Source organism: Aythya fuligula, chromosome 5, assembly GCF_009819795.1.
Source record: "Aythya fuligula isolate bAytFul2 chromosome 5, bAytFul2.pri, whole genome shotgun sequence".
Taxonomy (NCBI): Eukaryota; Metazoa; Chordata; class Aves; order Anseriformes; family Anatidae; genus Aythya; species Aythya fuligula.
The window spans coordinates 21,306,548-21,321,001 of NC_045563.1; the positions used below are offsets into that span (position 1 = coordinate 21,306,548).

At 36.4% G+C, this 14,454-nt stretch overlaps 1 protein-coding gene across 1 annotated transcript in view; it reads right to left on the bottom strand.

Moving 5' to 3' along the window:
* KCNQ1 (potassium voltage-gated channel subfamily Q member 1) overlaps positions 1-14,454 on the bottom strand; it is a 342,691-nt gene that overhangs the window by 241,387 nt on the left and 86,850 nt on the right. Inside the window, exons 8-10 of the mRNA XM_032187958.1 lie at positions 5,192-5,302; positions 2,599-2,694; positions 176-298 (exon numbers count right to left, since the gene is read on the bottom strand). Of these exons, the coding sequence (XP_032043849.1) occupies positions 176-298; positions 2,599-2,694; positions 5,192-5,302 (330 nt within the window). The remainder of the gene's footprint in view (positions 1-175; positions 299-2,598; positions 2,695-5,191; positions 5,303-14,454) is intronic.

Below are 14,454 nucleotides of genomic sequence, written 5' to 3' on the forward strand. Positions count from 1 at the left end.
CTATAGTTTAAACTTATAGTTACTGAAAATCCCCAAACTGATTTGTAATTGAAACTTTGAAACCCAGTAATACTCTGTAAAATAAACACTACAAGGAGCCTCTAGAACACAAAACAAATTAAATCCAATTTAAAAAATTGAAACTACTATAAAAAGAAATGTTAGTTACTGATACCATCACAGATTTCTTCGGTTTTGGACTGGGTGACAGCAAATGATAATTTCTGGCAGGTTTTCGAATGTATATTTTCCATGTAGAAGAGTCTGGGTTTTCTGCTGCATAGCATCTCCACGCAGTCTAGGGCAAAAGTTGTAAGCAACAGAACAATTAATGTGATTGGAGTTGTAGCTACCTATACTTCCAAGTCAGCACATAAGACATTTTTTATTTACAAGTGTTCTTGGATTTCCCCCATGGAAATATTAACTCAGCATGGTTCAGAATTCTTATTCAGTAAACAGAAACCACCAAGTCTGAACTGGGCAAAGCAGAAAACAAGATCAATCTTTTGAAGTGCAACTTTCATTTGCATTAGCAGCAAATAATAAAATAGAATTCTAGACTGGGCTCAAAGGACTGGGGTTGAATTTCTTGTTCCTCCACAGTTTCCCTAAATGACTTTCAGCATTTTGCCTATTGTATCCCATGTTTCAGGCCCCCACTCAAAAACCAAAAATCATTCCCCCATACCTCCACAAGAGTGCTGTCAGGAAAAAAAGCAATTGTGATATGGTCAGTAGGGCTATATTATTACAAAGAAATGATTGTGGGAGAGCACATGATGGTACAGCACTAACAGTTAAACAGGAGCCCAAAATCAAAAGCAATCCTTCACCTCCCCCGGCAACTAGTGATTAAAGTACTATGTTCAAAAACAAAAAGAAAGAAAAGCAGGGATAGGAAACTAGACCAAACACTGCTGCATTCTCTCTTAAAATGTAACTATGTGATCAAGGATTATTTATAATTAGCCTCTACATTCAAATTTTAGATCCTCACTTCCACAATACAGAAAAGCACACATACGTATGGATTTACATGTACACATACAAAATCTGAAGTGGGAAAGGGCAGAAAACACAAGATGAAAGAAACAAAGCAATGCAGAATGATAAAGAAAAATCAGACAGCAGGTGGAAAATAAAGGATTAAACAATCACCATGTAATTCATGGTTAATAAGAACAATTGGCCTCTAAAAGAAAACAAGAAAGAATACAGGAAAAACCATTACTAATTTCAGCTGTTGCCTCGTCTTGTACCCATTTCATAATCTTCTTGGTTTAAAAATAATCCTTTTGTGAATTAGTTGTAGAGTACTTATTCAAATGGGCTTCTAGAGCTCCACAACCACTAGTAAATTGCAATTGTCACTTATTAATAACAGGTAATCAGCAACTCATTGTCTACCCTTCACTCCTCAATATTTCAGACTGAGCCAAGCATGGTATTCTAGAGATGCAATCTCAAACTTGCTGGTATTTTGGGGTTGATTTCCTAAAAGGATTGATGGGAACACTAAAAACCCATTCTTTGCAAAACCATACCTTTTTCTGACCATGCAATCCAAATGAAACACACTGAGTATGAAGACTTTTGGCTAATCTCTGGCTATTACCAGAGCCTTAAATTTAAACCCTTTTCATATTAACTCTGGGACTGTTTAGTTTCAAGCATAAACTTTACAGTTAGCTACTGTTTCTATAAAGAGCCTGACCTGGAAATCCACATTCACTCATGAAGCTGGAGAAATAAGTCATATGAGAACGCAAAAATGATATGGCTTAGGTGTACATAGGTGTACATCTTTTTTTTTTTTTTTTTTTTTTTTTTTTTTAAATTTCATCCTGCAATTCTAAAGCTAAGTGCAGAAAATGAATGATGGAGAAAAGTTGGAAAAAAACCTGCAATGAAACAATATTAATACATCTCCAGAGTGAAATGCTGGCTCTGCTGAAATAAAGGATAAAATCTCCTTGACCTTACCGACACAGATCTGTAACCATACTTTTAACTGAGAGGATCAATTTTTTTCTGCCTGTTTGTTATCCAACATGGAAAGACTGATTTTGCAGAATCTCCATGTTTGCCAGTCACTTACAATGGCACTGAAAATTGCAGACAAGATGGTTCCTATTTAAGATGCTGACTTAATTCTCCTAAAACTGGGATTTTTAAGAATGTACACGTATTTGTACCAAGGAAAACGAAGCATATTTGACATTTGTGTTTTTAAAAAAATAAATTGCTCATTGTAAATACAATTTCACATGAAGCTTCTTCTCTGTTTTTCACTATTGCAAGCATAGCATTTCATAATATTTTCCACAGGTAAATTATCCAATAACCACAGGATAGCCTTCAGTTTTCATTTTAAAGAGCTGAAGAAAAGAATTGGCATTGATTTGGGAATGAAGTTTTTGCTCATTGGTTTACATTACAGGTGGGATTTCCAAATCTGTTTAAGAGACTTGCATCTGCAACTCCTATACTTTTTTTTTTTGTTTTAATGTGAATTAGGCCCAAAAATACTGCAAAATTTTGAGGAAATTACAAATGGAGAGAAATGATAGTATGCAAAATGCAAGAACTCGGTACCTGTATGAGAGAGGCAGCAGCTGGAATTTGACGGTTGAAATGCTTCTGTCTTTGTTTCTGCTGTACCTTTAGGGCAAAGCCTGAACCAAGAATTCCCTGTGGTAAGAAAGAAAACACGGATTTCTTATTTTTTTTATTTTTTGTAAAGGAGGAAAAGAAAGCACACATAAGCTTGCCAAATTATGTTGTATTAATAAACTCCCATTCAGCATCATAAAACCCAACTAATTACTTAGAGGAAATGACTTAATACTGTTAAGTTTTTAGACTCAGTTAGTATTACTTGTTGAAACAAACTATGAATGCTGTTGTGCCCTGATCCAAAGCCTATTTAAGTCTACTGGGCTCAAACACTAAAAAGCAAGCAGAAATGATATTTCATACCCTCCAGAAGTCTCATAAATGCTTGTGCAAGGGAACGACAGAGCAGGGAAAAATATTAACCTGATGTGCTTAACTTCATTTTTATGAGAAATAATGCTTTTTAAACTGTAGCATGACAATTCCTATTTCCATATGTTAACCCATGCAGGGACGGGAGGACAAGGAAGAGGAAAAGGACCATTACAACACAGTCAAGATTGTGGTGAGTTCAGCAAGAGGCCATCTAGTCAATTCTCACGACAAGGGGCATGGACTAATGACACTGAATGGTGTACGACCAAAACAACTTCCAAATGTAATGTAACTTAAGTCCATAATTACATATAGAGCAAGTCATTTATATAGTCGTGTGCATAGCTACAGACATATTTAACAAAGGCTTTAGTAACACAACGATAAGAACACATCTTCTATAAATCAACTTACACGACTACACCTACTCAAAAAATCATAATTCATTTTCTACATATGGTAGTCAAAGTGTCAGGGCAGCCAGTGATCTTGGCTCAACCTCTAAGAAATGTATTAATCATCTGGTATTTTGAAAGAAACAGGAAAGACCCTTCCTATTACAATCATTGAGCAAAGATCAAAGAGTTAACAATGATCAAACATCATTTATTTGGAAAATGCAGAATCGTTGCAGGACCATGAACCCAAAACAGTTTTGTTTAGCCACAATTACTTCTGTCTGTGATCTTAGCCTGCTCGTCTGCTTAAAATGGGAGTAAGATGTATGCAATAGCTACTACGTATCAACTATTTACCACTAGAGCTTCAAAATCTACGTTTCCCCTTAGGGCCAACTCAGAGAAATAGCTTAACTCAGTAATAGAATCACAGTGATAAAGGTGGAGGGTGTTCTTTTATTTCTACAGTTAGGAAAAACTGACAGGTAAACATAAAAGCAGTGCTGTGAAGGTGAGGCTGCTGTACAAGTATTTATAGAACATCTTTGCTGGCATTCAAGTCTGAGAAAAAAAACCACTAATCCAAAAAAAAGCAGCTTTGGCATTTTTCTTGCAGATCATTTCATTTACTAAATCTCCCCTCTAAACAAGGAACAAACATGAAAGGTCAGAGTGAGGAGGGAAGAAAGAATATACTTTCAATGGCTAACTGATGTTGGAGAGTCTAAAAATTTACACTCAAAAGCACTACAGCTTTTACAGAGTGGCTAATTTTAAAAAGCAATTGGAGTTTTAATAGCTGCTCTTGCATGTCATGAAGAGTTTTTGTGGAGGTGCTGGCATAAAAGTATTATTTATATCCATTCTGTCCCCATCACTTCCCTGCTATAGCTATACTATGCTGGCAAAACTGTGTCACTGAAGTTTACTGAAGGTTGCTGAAAATGAAGCTAGCAAGATTTTGACAGTAGGGAGCATTCTGTATAGATCTAGACTTCCTCATCCCTTTCACACAAGCTTGCACAAAATTTCTGACAGCATGATTCAGGTCACACAAACATTTTAACAGAACAACTCACAAGTATCGCTAAATTTGTGAAAACAATACCCTTAGCTACTCTTTGCACTGAACATTTTGGGGCTTTCAAATCACAGCCCATGTTTCACTGATTTTGAATTTACTCTTAATACTCAGGTGCCTTGTTTCTTGTTAGGGAGTACTTGGGAAGCTATCTTCAGTGCAAACAAAGAGCCAAAACCCTTGAAATCTCAACCCTAAATCACTTTTGAAAATGAGATTCTGGCTACAGACAGATGTTAACTTGGCAAACTGCATCAGCTGCCAACGTAACTGTCCCTGACTGCTTACTGTTGCCTCTGCCAGTGACACCTTTTCTGCAGCTTTGCCAGAGGAAGGGTGTGTATGAGAACCTCACAGTTCACCTTGGACTTAATCAGTTGAGTAAACTATGAGTGAATGCTATAAGAAGCCAAAACATCACTAAATCACTGAGTCCAGAAATATGTAGCATGAGAAATACTTCCTTTGCACTTCTTGGATAGGCAGAAAAAGTGTTTTGGTTTAAACATCCCCTTCTCAAATGTATAAAAAAAAACTAGCATTGTATGTAATAAAAACTGCATATTTATGTACCCCCTCTTTTTTTTTTTTTTTTTTTTTTTAAACTACCCAAAGAAACTTTTTAGCTTCTGAAGTTTAAAGGATCAATAACAGAAAGTTTCCTCTGACGAATAGTGGGTCAACAGAAAATTGCCAGCAAAAGCACAAAATAACCTACCGCAGGTAGTGCAAAAAACGAAATTGCAAACACTGAAAAACAAGATGCAATGGTCTTTCCAATCCAGGTCTGAGGCACTTTATCCCCGTAGCCAATAGTTGTAACTGTCACCTGTAAAGAAAAATACTTAGAGCATTACAGAAAGTATTAGCATGGCAGTTTGGGGTTGTTTTTCCTTAAAGCAATAAAAATTAAATAAATTATTTTAAAGAAACTTGAGTCTCATTCCTAGCTCTCCCAATGACAATCTGTGCTATATTGAGGCAGTTCTCTCTGGGTTTGCTTCCCCACCTATAACAGAACAAAAGAGGCACAGGAAATTGAATTACAATAAAATACGTATTTAAAATCTTGTAAAGTAATACCATTAATTTAAGTCTTCATGGCTGAGACAGCTTTACTGTATATGAAGTTACTGGGATGTGGGCTGCCTGCCCATGTCAGACCCTTTCCTTAGGGAGAGGCTGCCAACGACTCTGAATTGCTGATTTTCTTTATGGGCAGCGGATGTTTGCTGAAGAATTTCAGGGCTGTTACAAAGAAAGACTATGTATACTGTAACTATGGAATATGAATGGGGTCAGACATGAAGTATTCTACAGAATAATGTTGGTATAAATAGCAAGAGAAGCAGAAAAATTTCCATACAGCAACAGCTCCTTAAAACAATCTAATGAATCACTAACTTCCATAGAACATCAAGAGCAAGAACAGATAATTTAATGCATGCATACAGGAAACATCTGTTGAGTTTGGGTTTCACTGAAGTAAAGATTACCACTGTGGTGACATAGCATAACAAGGCTTAATAAGTCATTATTTGCAGGAGCTCAAGGAAGGAATGGATTTGTTGCAAGCAGAAGGGATAAATTTGGCATCTGAGAGCAATTTAAATTCACCTATGTCACAAGCTATTCCTGAATTTGGAAATTAGAGAGATTTTTATCTGTGACTTTGAAAAAAGCTAACCAAATCAGACCACGTGAAGCACATGAAACTCTCAAGCAGTTGAAGCACGCCTCAGCTGCTGGCTTTTCAGACTTCTGACAGTGTGGGCATCAGCTGCCCAGGACGCAGAGGACGTTGGCCCCAGAGAGTAACACACAAGTGCCACCCACTTCTGAGCCCTGCAGCTGCTCACCTGTCTGCCTCAGTGTGCCCTCCCCTGCAACTGCAGAAAGGCAGCTACCACCCAGGGCAGCATCAACAGTGTAGAGAAGGGAAGGGCACGTTTATAGAAGCAAGATGTTTGTTAATGGGTGAAGTGATGGAGAGCTTGGGTTTGGGGAAGTGGAAGGGCATGACAAGTGGTCCAGGAAAAATGTTGCCATCTGCCGTATTAATAATCATCCATTGCTATTAAAAGATAAGAGACCACAGGGAAATATTGTAGGTTTACTTCCCACCTCAGAAATGCATGAAGCAAGCCATGCATTCTCACTGTCCACCTTCTGAGCAATTAATCATTCTGTGTCTGTTTGACACATGGTAAAGGAATGGCTCTGGCTGTTGGAGGTGGTGGTATTACAAGTTTATTTCAAATTACTTATACTGGAAACATTCAAGTATTATCATTTCATATTAATTTAAGTTCTTAAACTGTGGCTTAGTTCCAAATTTGGTTCCTATTATACAGAAGTGTTTTAAGAATCAGTAAGGTAAGTTAAGAACAAATTAACTTTAAAAAACCTTTGCCTATATTCTTTATATTCTTGTTGAAATACCACCTAAATTCAGGGCCTGATGAGGAACTGAAGGGATGGTCAGTTTAAAAGAAATCTTAAACTCTAATTACAATTTTCTACTAATAAAATATGGTATGGAAAAAATACGAATTAATTCTAGCAAATACAATGGCCTCCGACACCTTCTTCCATAAAAGATTGAGACAAGCCACTGTTTTATGCCTCAGCTTTTAAAAAACTTTACAAATCCACGTGATGGAAGTTTTATCAACCATTCTGCGTTACAGTTGTAATGCTATTTTTAAATACATACATCAACTAGAATTAAAAAAAAAAAAAAAAAAGAAAAAAAAAGGTGCTTTTAAGCTGACAAGAGTATAACAGAAGCATTCACACAAAACTATAACAGAAGAAGAATTCATACAAAATTCAGAGCATTTACCTTCTCTTCCCCCACTACCATCCCCGCCTATCCCTTCTGAATAGAAGGATAGAATATGAAGCATCAATGACAGAAAAAAAATTGTGTGTTTTTTTGGGGGGTATATTTTTAAAAACATTTTGGAAATTGGGTTGCAAGTCACAATGTGTGTTTAAGTTAATTTTTTTTTTCTACACTCATAACTCTAATCCATCTACAAATGCATTGTATTCCAAAATTATATTTTCTTTTTCACCAAGATATATGTTGTTGAAACCATATATACCAAATTTCCACCCCAAATGATTTTTTATAGTCAATTTATAACCCCCTGAAGAGTACAATACTAATTTTGCAGTTGTAAAATAGGATCTTAAAATGGAAATAATGACTCAACTTCTGCTCTAGCATGGCAAATACATTGGCATAATGAAACTAAATTGATACAAGAGCTCACACATTAAATTTTCATTGCAAAGCAGCATGGAAAACTAATTGTTTTAATTAGGAGCAAAATCATATTCATCCATTGACTATTTCAGAACTTTGATCTGATGTACATCACCACAGGCTTTGGTGTTACAATTAATCCTGTTTCCATTACATATGCATCAATAGTCTAAAGGAAGAAATTTGAAGCAAAAAAAAACATCTAGACAGCAACAATAAATAACAATGCCTGTTAGCACTGAATAGGGATTTTATTCAAAGCTATCTGGATAAAATAAGTACAAACAATCAGGTGTGTAATGATGCTCTGTTGATGAAATACTGAGTACTTTGTGACAATTTAGGTAGTTAGCTACAGGATACAGGAGTGCATGACCCAGAGGCAGACACCACAGGACTGAGGAGCAAATACAAACTAAAAGATTAAAAAAGCTGAGCACTAAAGCAAATGAGGGAAAGTCACCTTACAGAGAATACCTTAGCTACTTTGTTTCTAAGTTTGTAGCACTGAAACCTCAAAATTAATTGCAGTAGGTATTCTTTTGCATACCAAATACCACTGAGAATTTTCTGACCCACTTGAATACTCATCTTGATTAAATCAAGCAGTACAAGAACATCCAGAGACACATCAGAAACACTGACAGGTTCCCTGACTTCTTTGCAACTGAGATACAGTAAATGGTTTAAATGCTCTCCCGTAATGATCACATAAGAACCTTTCTACTGCTTGACATCTTTAGTCAACTGCATTCATGCAAGTTGAATATCAAGTAGATTCTTTTCAGGTTTCTGAAATCCAGGCAGCACAAGTATAAACAGATTAGATACATATGCTCTTATTTTAGTATGAAGTGTATGATCTGTATGAAGCTTAAAAAACAAACAAAAAACAACCTAGTGATCTTTCAGTGTTTTGAAATCTTTTCCAAATGACAATATTTTTCTTCTTTATATATCCAAGGATGTTAGAGATAAGAATTGATTCACACAACAAAAATTTCACTGGCTGCTGCGCATCAACTCTATGTACATCGCAGAGCCCTGGAATATTCAAGTTATATCCTTCAGATGAACGAGTTAAAAAAACATGTGCTACAGGGCAACCACTTAGAAACATCAGTTTTAAAACTAATCTAAAACTGAAGAAAGGACTTCCTGGTCAACACTGCTACAAATATTTAAAGGGAAGGTTTGGATTCTTTTTCTTCTTGAAATTTCAAAGTCTTTTTCATACAGTTATTGTTTCAGGCTCATGCCACCTTTTTTGATGTGGTTGAAATACGTAAGTGAGACACAACCACATCTGAAGGACACTGAAAGACTTCAATAACTTAGGATATGAAATGAAATGGAACTACACACTCAAGGGCAAACACAACAGAACATACTAACTGCAGTGTCACATCTCTGAAGTAACAGACCTTCAGTGCTGCCCAGCCATCACTTGAGGAGCCTAGTCCAATACCCCCTAAAGGTGGCATTTTCAGCCATCAAAATCAGCTCTAAATCTACTGGCCACTCTAAGACTCCTAACCAAATGGTGGCCCAAAATAAACATCTCCACTTGTGAGATCTTATTGGGAAAAGTTAGTTAAACTCACCTAAAATTTGCAAAATCACTTCTATGAAAAAAAGAAAAAAAAAAAAAAAAAAGCCTATAACTTTAACCAACTTAGTAAGAATAAAAGATTTTTTTTTTTTTCCTCCTCTGGTTAGTATTCTTAGTTTCAGGCTAGGTCAAGTCAGGCATATTATGCCATTTCATTCACTAACTCCTGAAAATACAGCCCCCTTCAGAAATTAATTAGCCTTCCGCCCCCCACACACACAGTCCCTATTGGCAGATTCTGGAACAGAACCTGGAACAAGTTTTGACAGCGACAGACATTCTGGTAAGTTCCTGTCTTCATTTCTGAAAGCTGGGTTTCCAACCACGTTTTTTTGTTGCACTGTTTCATGATCTCAGTTTTTTCCCCTACACACTTCTGTTGCCCAGCTCCTGCAGTACACACACCTGTGACACTGCATGCTCCAAATGCTGCTGAATCCCATTCTCAGTGTTGTGCCCCACAAAAAAAAGCTGTTTCCACTCCCTCTTGTAAAATAGGCTATTCATCCCAATCACCCTGGCAGCAGTTCTCAAGGACGATGAGATATAGGACCAACTTTATTGCATCAAAACAAAGAGGATTGTTCATTATTAGTGAATAGTCAGAGCTTATCTGAACTTTTTATTCTACTTCCCCCTACAATTGCTACTTACCTCATCACAAAGGTAACTAAAGTAGGAAAACAATCTAGTAAAAAGAATTAAAACCTCCAAGGAAGATTGTTATTTGCACATCAAAATTATTTACAGAAGATAATTATACTGTGACAACACATTACAAAAGCATTTTGATGGTTTTCACTTGGAATTAATGGACAATTTTAGACTTGAACACAGTAGTAAACCTATAGTTACACACACAAGCAGTAAAACTCATAGGAGATCCACCAGCTTTCTATCCTAGCCTGACAGTTGCATCCTACCCTGATAATCCACTGCCAGTTGTTTAGATTTTACAGTATGGTGATAACCCATTCCCTTTCTGTGGGATGCCGCAGAATGCCAGCCCCCCTCTGCTCACTCATCAGATGAAGGGGGAATCGCAGGAGGTCTGCTGGCCACCAGCAGTCAGCGTGCAAAGTGAACAGCCAGCTCTGCTTACAGGATTTGCCCTCACCTGCTTGAGCGTACATACTTCTGATCTACAGTAAAGGGTTTCTGTCAGCCAGAGCTTGCACAAGAGACTGTTTCTACACAAAAAGCTTCAGAAAACAAAGCAGCAAGATGTCTCAGCCATGATATCAAAGGATGTGCTGGGGAAAGTTATTGATGTACGCACACAATCTGACTGCAAGCTCCGAACTGTTTGTGGAAACTCCACAGTTTTTTTCCACTCTCTGTGGGTACTATTATTATTATACCTCACAAAACACAGTAAGTATAAGAAAAATAATGAGCATTATTTAAGTACAACAAGAACACTTAAAGCATATTCGAGATAGCAAAATGTTTTCAAAGGGAACTTTCCAAATGCTTTCCTGTGAGGATATTTCTAGCCATGAGAGAAGAAACCATAGCCAACTTAATTTCAGCCTCCTAGAGACTCATTTCAACAGGACCACATTCTGTACTGGTTTTTGAGCTTTAACTGAAAGCTAAATTCCTTATTTATATTATTTTTTCAAAATTTTTTCCCCATTTTTTCCAAGAAATAATTTACTTTTTTTTCCATCAAATAGAAGATACTTCTCTTCAAACTTTTTGGATTCTTACAGAAGGATTTTTTGTGTTCTAGCTCCTTGGTACATTTAATAGAGACTTAAGACTTTGGGAATTAAGAAAAAGTGTTTTGAGAGCATTCTTTATCTGTAAGAATATCTACATCTAAACTTTGCAAGTAAGAAGTTTAAGAGATCCACATCTACCCCACAGATCTTTATTAATTTAGAACAAAATGTATTTGGAATTGCTCATGGAGCAATTAAAGCTCAGTGATGAGAAGAATTCCACAAATTCTACATAAACACCACCACTTCAACCCAAATAATAGAAGAAAAAGAATATAATAGGCCTATTATAGTTGGTGTTCTTGACTTGTAAAGCACACAAAGGATAAAATTGAAGTGTCTCTTTCTGTCCAACATTCAAGTCACTGTGCAATACTCAACAGCTTTTTTTTTTTTTAATTGGGTGGAGAAGGTTCTAACACCCTCCCCCCCTTTATGTGTCAACTTTTTAATATTTATGTTCAACTATTATAAATTAAACTTGTTCTTACAACGCATGCTTAATTTCAAGTGGCATTTTCTGCAACTTTTCAGCATAGCTTTTGAACAATTTTGATTTTCAATTTAAATTAAGAATACGTTGATAGACTTTTAAACAGGAACAGGGTTTTATGTATGCTTAGAAGCAAGCAAACTTGTCAATGTTTTGTTGAATTCAGTCCTTGGTGAGAAAGCACATATCTCTGTATTAAAGGAACAAGAAACTCTTTAACTAAAGCTCATACTTGCAAGCCTAGGGCTCAATCCAGTCCAAATGAATGGGCATAGTGCAACATCCACGCACGGCTATATTCAATAATCGCTTGTTGCAAGTAGCGCTCATGATCAAAGAGGCCGTTAGCACAATCCACATAATGGTTTTCCTGAAGGATGTTTGTTCAGATGTGAAGGTTGGAAATTGTGTATCACATAATGGATACCAAAAGGAGAGCTCTGCTCCATCTGCCTGAGGCGTGACAGAATTAATGCTCAAGAGAGAAAGAAAATAAATAAATAAATAAATAAATAATGGAGACAATGAGCCAATAACACTTCCTGTTGGAGATCATCTTTGACAATCTAGGTAAAGGCATATTTTTTATTTATTTTTTTTAATTCTTGTTTTTATTGTCCAGAACCTACAGTAGGTCTTAAAAACTGTAAGCCTGGACAGGAAGGACAACATAACCAGAGTAAATTTGAGTACTTGCACAAGGTAGTTGAAAGATGGATCATGTTACTTGTACTTTATTTGCAAATAATATCCTTGTCTTTTAAAAGACATACAGACAGGCAGCCATTGGCAGAATTTTTTATACAACATGTTCTGCATTTAAAAGCGACAGTAATACGGACAAATCTTCACTCCATGCCACAAGGTAACCTCAGGTTTCTCCAAGAAGCCCACAAACTAGCTAATAGCTACAGCCTGGAGTACTCAAGGAAACTCAAAGCCCAGGAGGCCATTTTACATATGGAAATGGAACAGCAATATATATTTATAAATAACAACAATGAAGAACATTTAATTAAAAGTTATGCACCCTATGGGTATGCCTATAGTCAGCAAAGCGAAGCAATAGAAAAGTACCCAGTTCCAGATGCGGTTTAGTTGTGGTAACACAGACCTTTTAAATGATCCACGTTATGCTATGCCACATATTCCATTGCCATTTTTTAGAAGGGTAGGCATACACTGAGACAACTGAAAAAAAGTACAATGTTGTAGAGCAAAAAAAAAAAAAAAAAGTGGGGCGTGAAAAAAGTATCGAGTACTTTTTCCTTAGAAGTGTTCTCTGCGACCTAAGGTAAGTCAGTACTGGGGCACTTTTTGAGAAGTGAGATCAGCTATATGCCAGAGATCATGTATCTGCGGAGACCTTTGAGACAGGAATTGAGAATTACCTTCTGCATAACCAGTTCAAAACAGATGGAGACAGGTTTGCAGTGAGTAAAATTTGTGATCCTTAAGCCATTCTGAAAATTTTGACTAAAACATAATAGAAACTTATAAGAACAGTTCAAGGTTCTTTTTGTTTTTTAATGAGTTTGAGACCCTCATTAGGAAGCATTCTGACACTCATTGACCTCCCTGATACTGACATAACCTTAGTAGGGCTTTTCCCTAAAAGAAAGCATGAAGACTACTATGGTACCAAAACACCAAAAATGGATGGAACGGAATTCATTTCAGCTTTGTTTTGCTAAATCCTTTCAGCAGTTAGCAGAAGTATAGCATCCACATTTAGAGCAGAAAAGGGACACTAAATTTTACTTTTAATCCTAAACAAGTTACTTTAGGGACACACTGAGTACAATATCACAGTCCAAATGGCATCCTGAAATATAATAAATTATAACAGAGGAAAAATATGACCATAGTTAAATCTGTTGACTGATTTAGTTGATTGTAACTAGAAAGACAAAATAATTGGCACACCTATTGAGCAGCAATTTCCTGAAAGGAGAATATTTCAATATCCTGACTGATCTCATTGCTTTTATGGAAGGCTTTACTGTATTTTCTGTAAGCCAATCTGGTCTGTCACATATTCAATTTTTAATGCTAACACCAATGACAGCATGTGTTTTTAAATGCAGCTACATCTGCCGCTGTTAATTACTGAGTCAGCTGTCCCCTGTACTGAAAAATGAAAACACCGTGATGACATGAAAGCTTTGAAGAAGCTACTTGTCATTAACTGCTTCCTTGTGCTACAAATTAAGTTTTCTGATCCTAAAAGGGGCTGTACTTTATCACAGCAGATAGAAAGAGAACAAACAGAATTCTGCAGCAGATCTTAGTAGCAACCTACACAAAACATCGGATTCATACAATGCTGTATATGAATTTCAGCACCAGGAGACCTGCAATAGACTCGCTTACGAATAGATCTTCCCTTCCTGAAATAGCGTGTGGTACTGTTTGTAAAGAGAAAACAATGTAAGCACACACATGCAGAGGTTTATCAAAAATATTTCTCAAGAAGGTATGTTCTATTGGTGAAACAGAGGTACTAGTCCTGTACTTGTACATGAGACACAGTAGTCTCATTTTTAATCAAATAAATCAGTTGATTTTGATTTAAAACAGCCAAAGAAGACTTAAGAAGATCAGCATGTTTTGAAAATGCAAGCATGGAATTATTAGTGATGCTGATGCATTTTAGCATCTTTATGTATGTATATGCATCTGTAGCACTTAATGATGACAGTTCATTTTATTAAGCTACATGCAGTTATAACAGATGAAAACAAGCCATTGCTTGAATGCTAATGATAAGGAAAAACAGCTTACAAAAAGATACCTTCCTCTGAACCTTAAGAGGATGAGGAAAGGGAAACGATTACAGATGGGAAATCCCAGAACAAAGCAGCCAATCTAATAT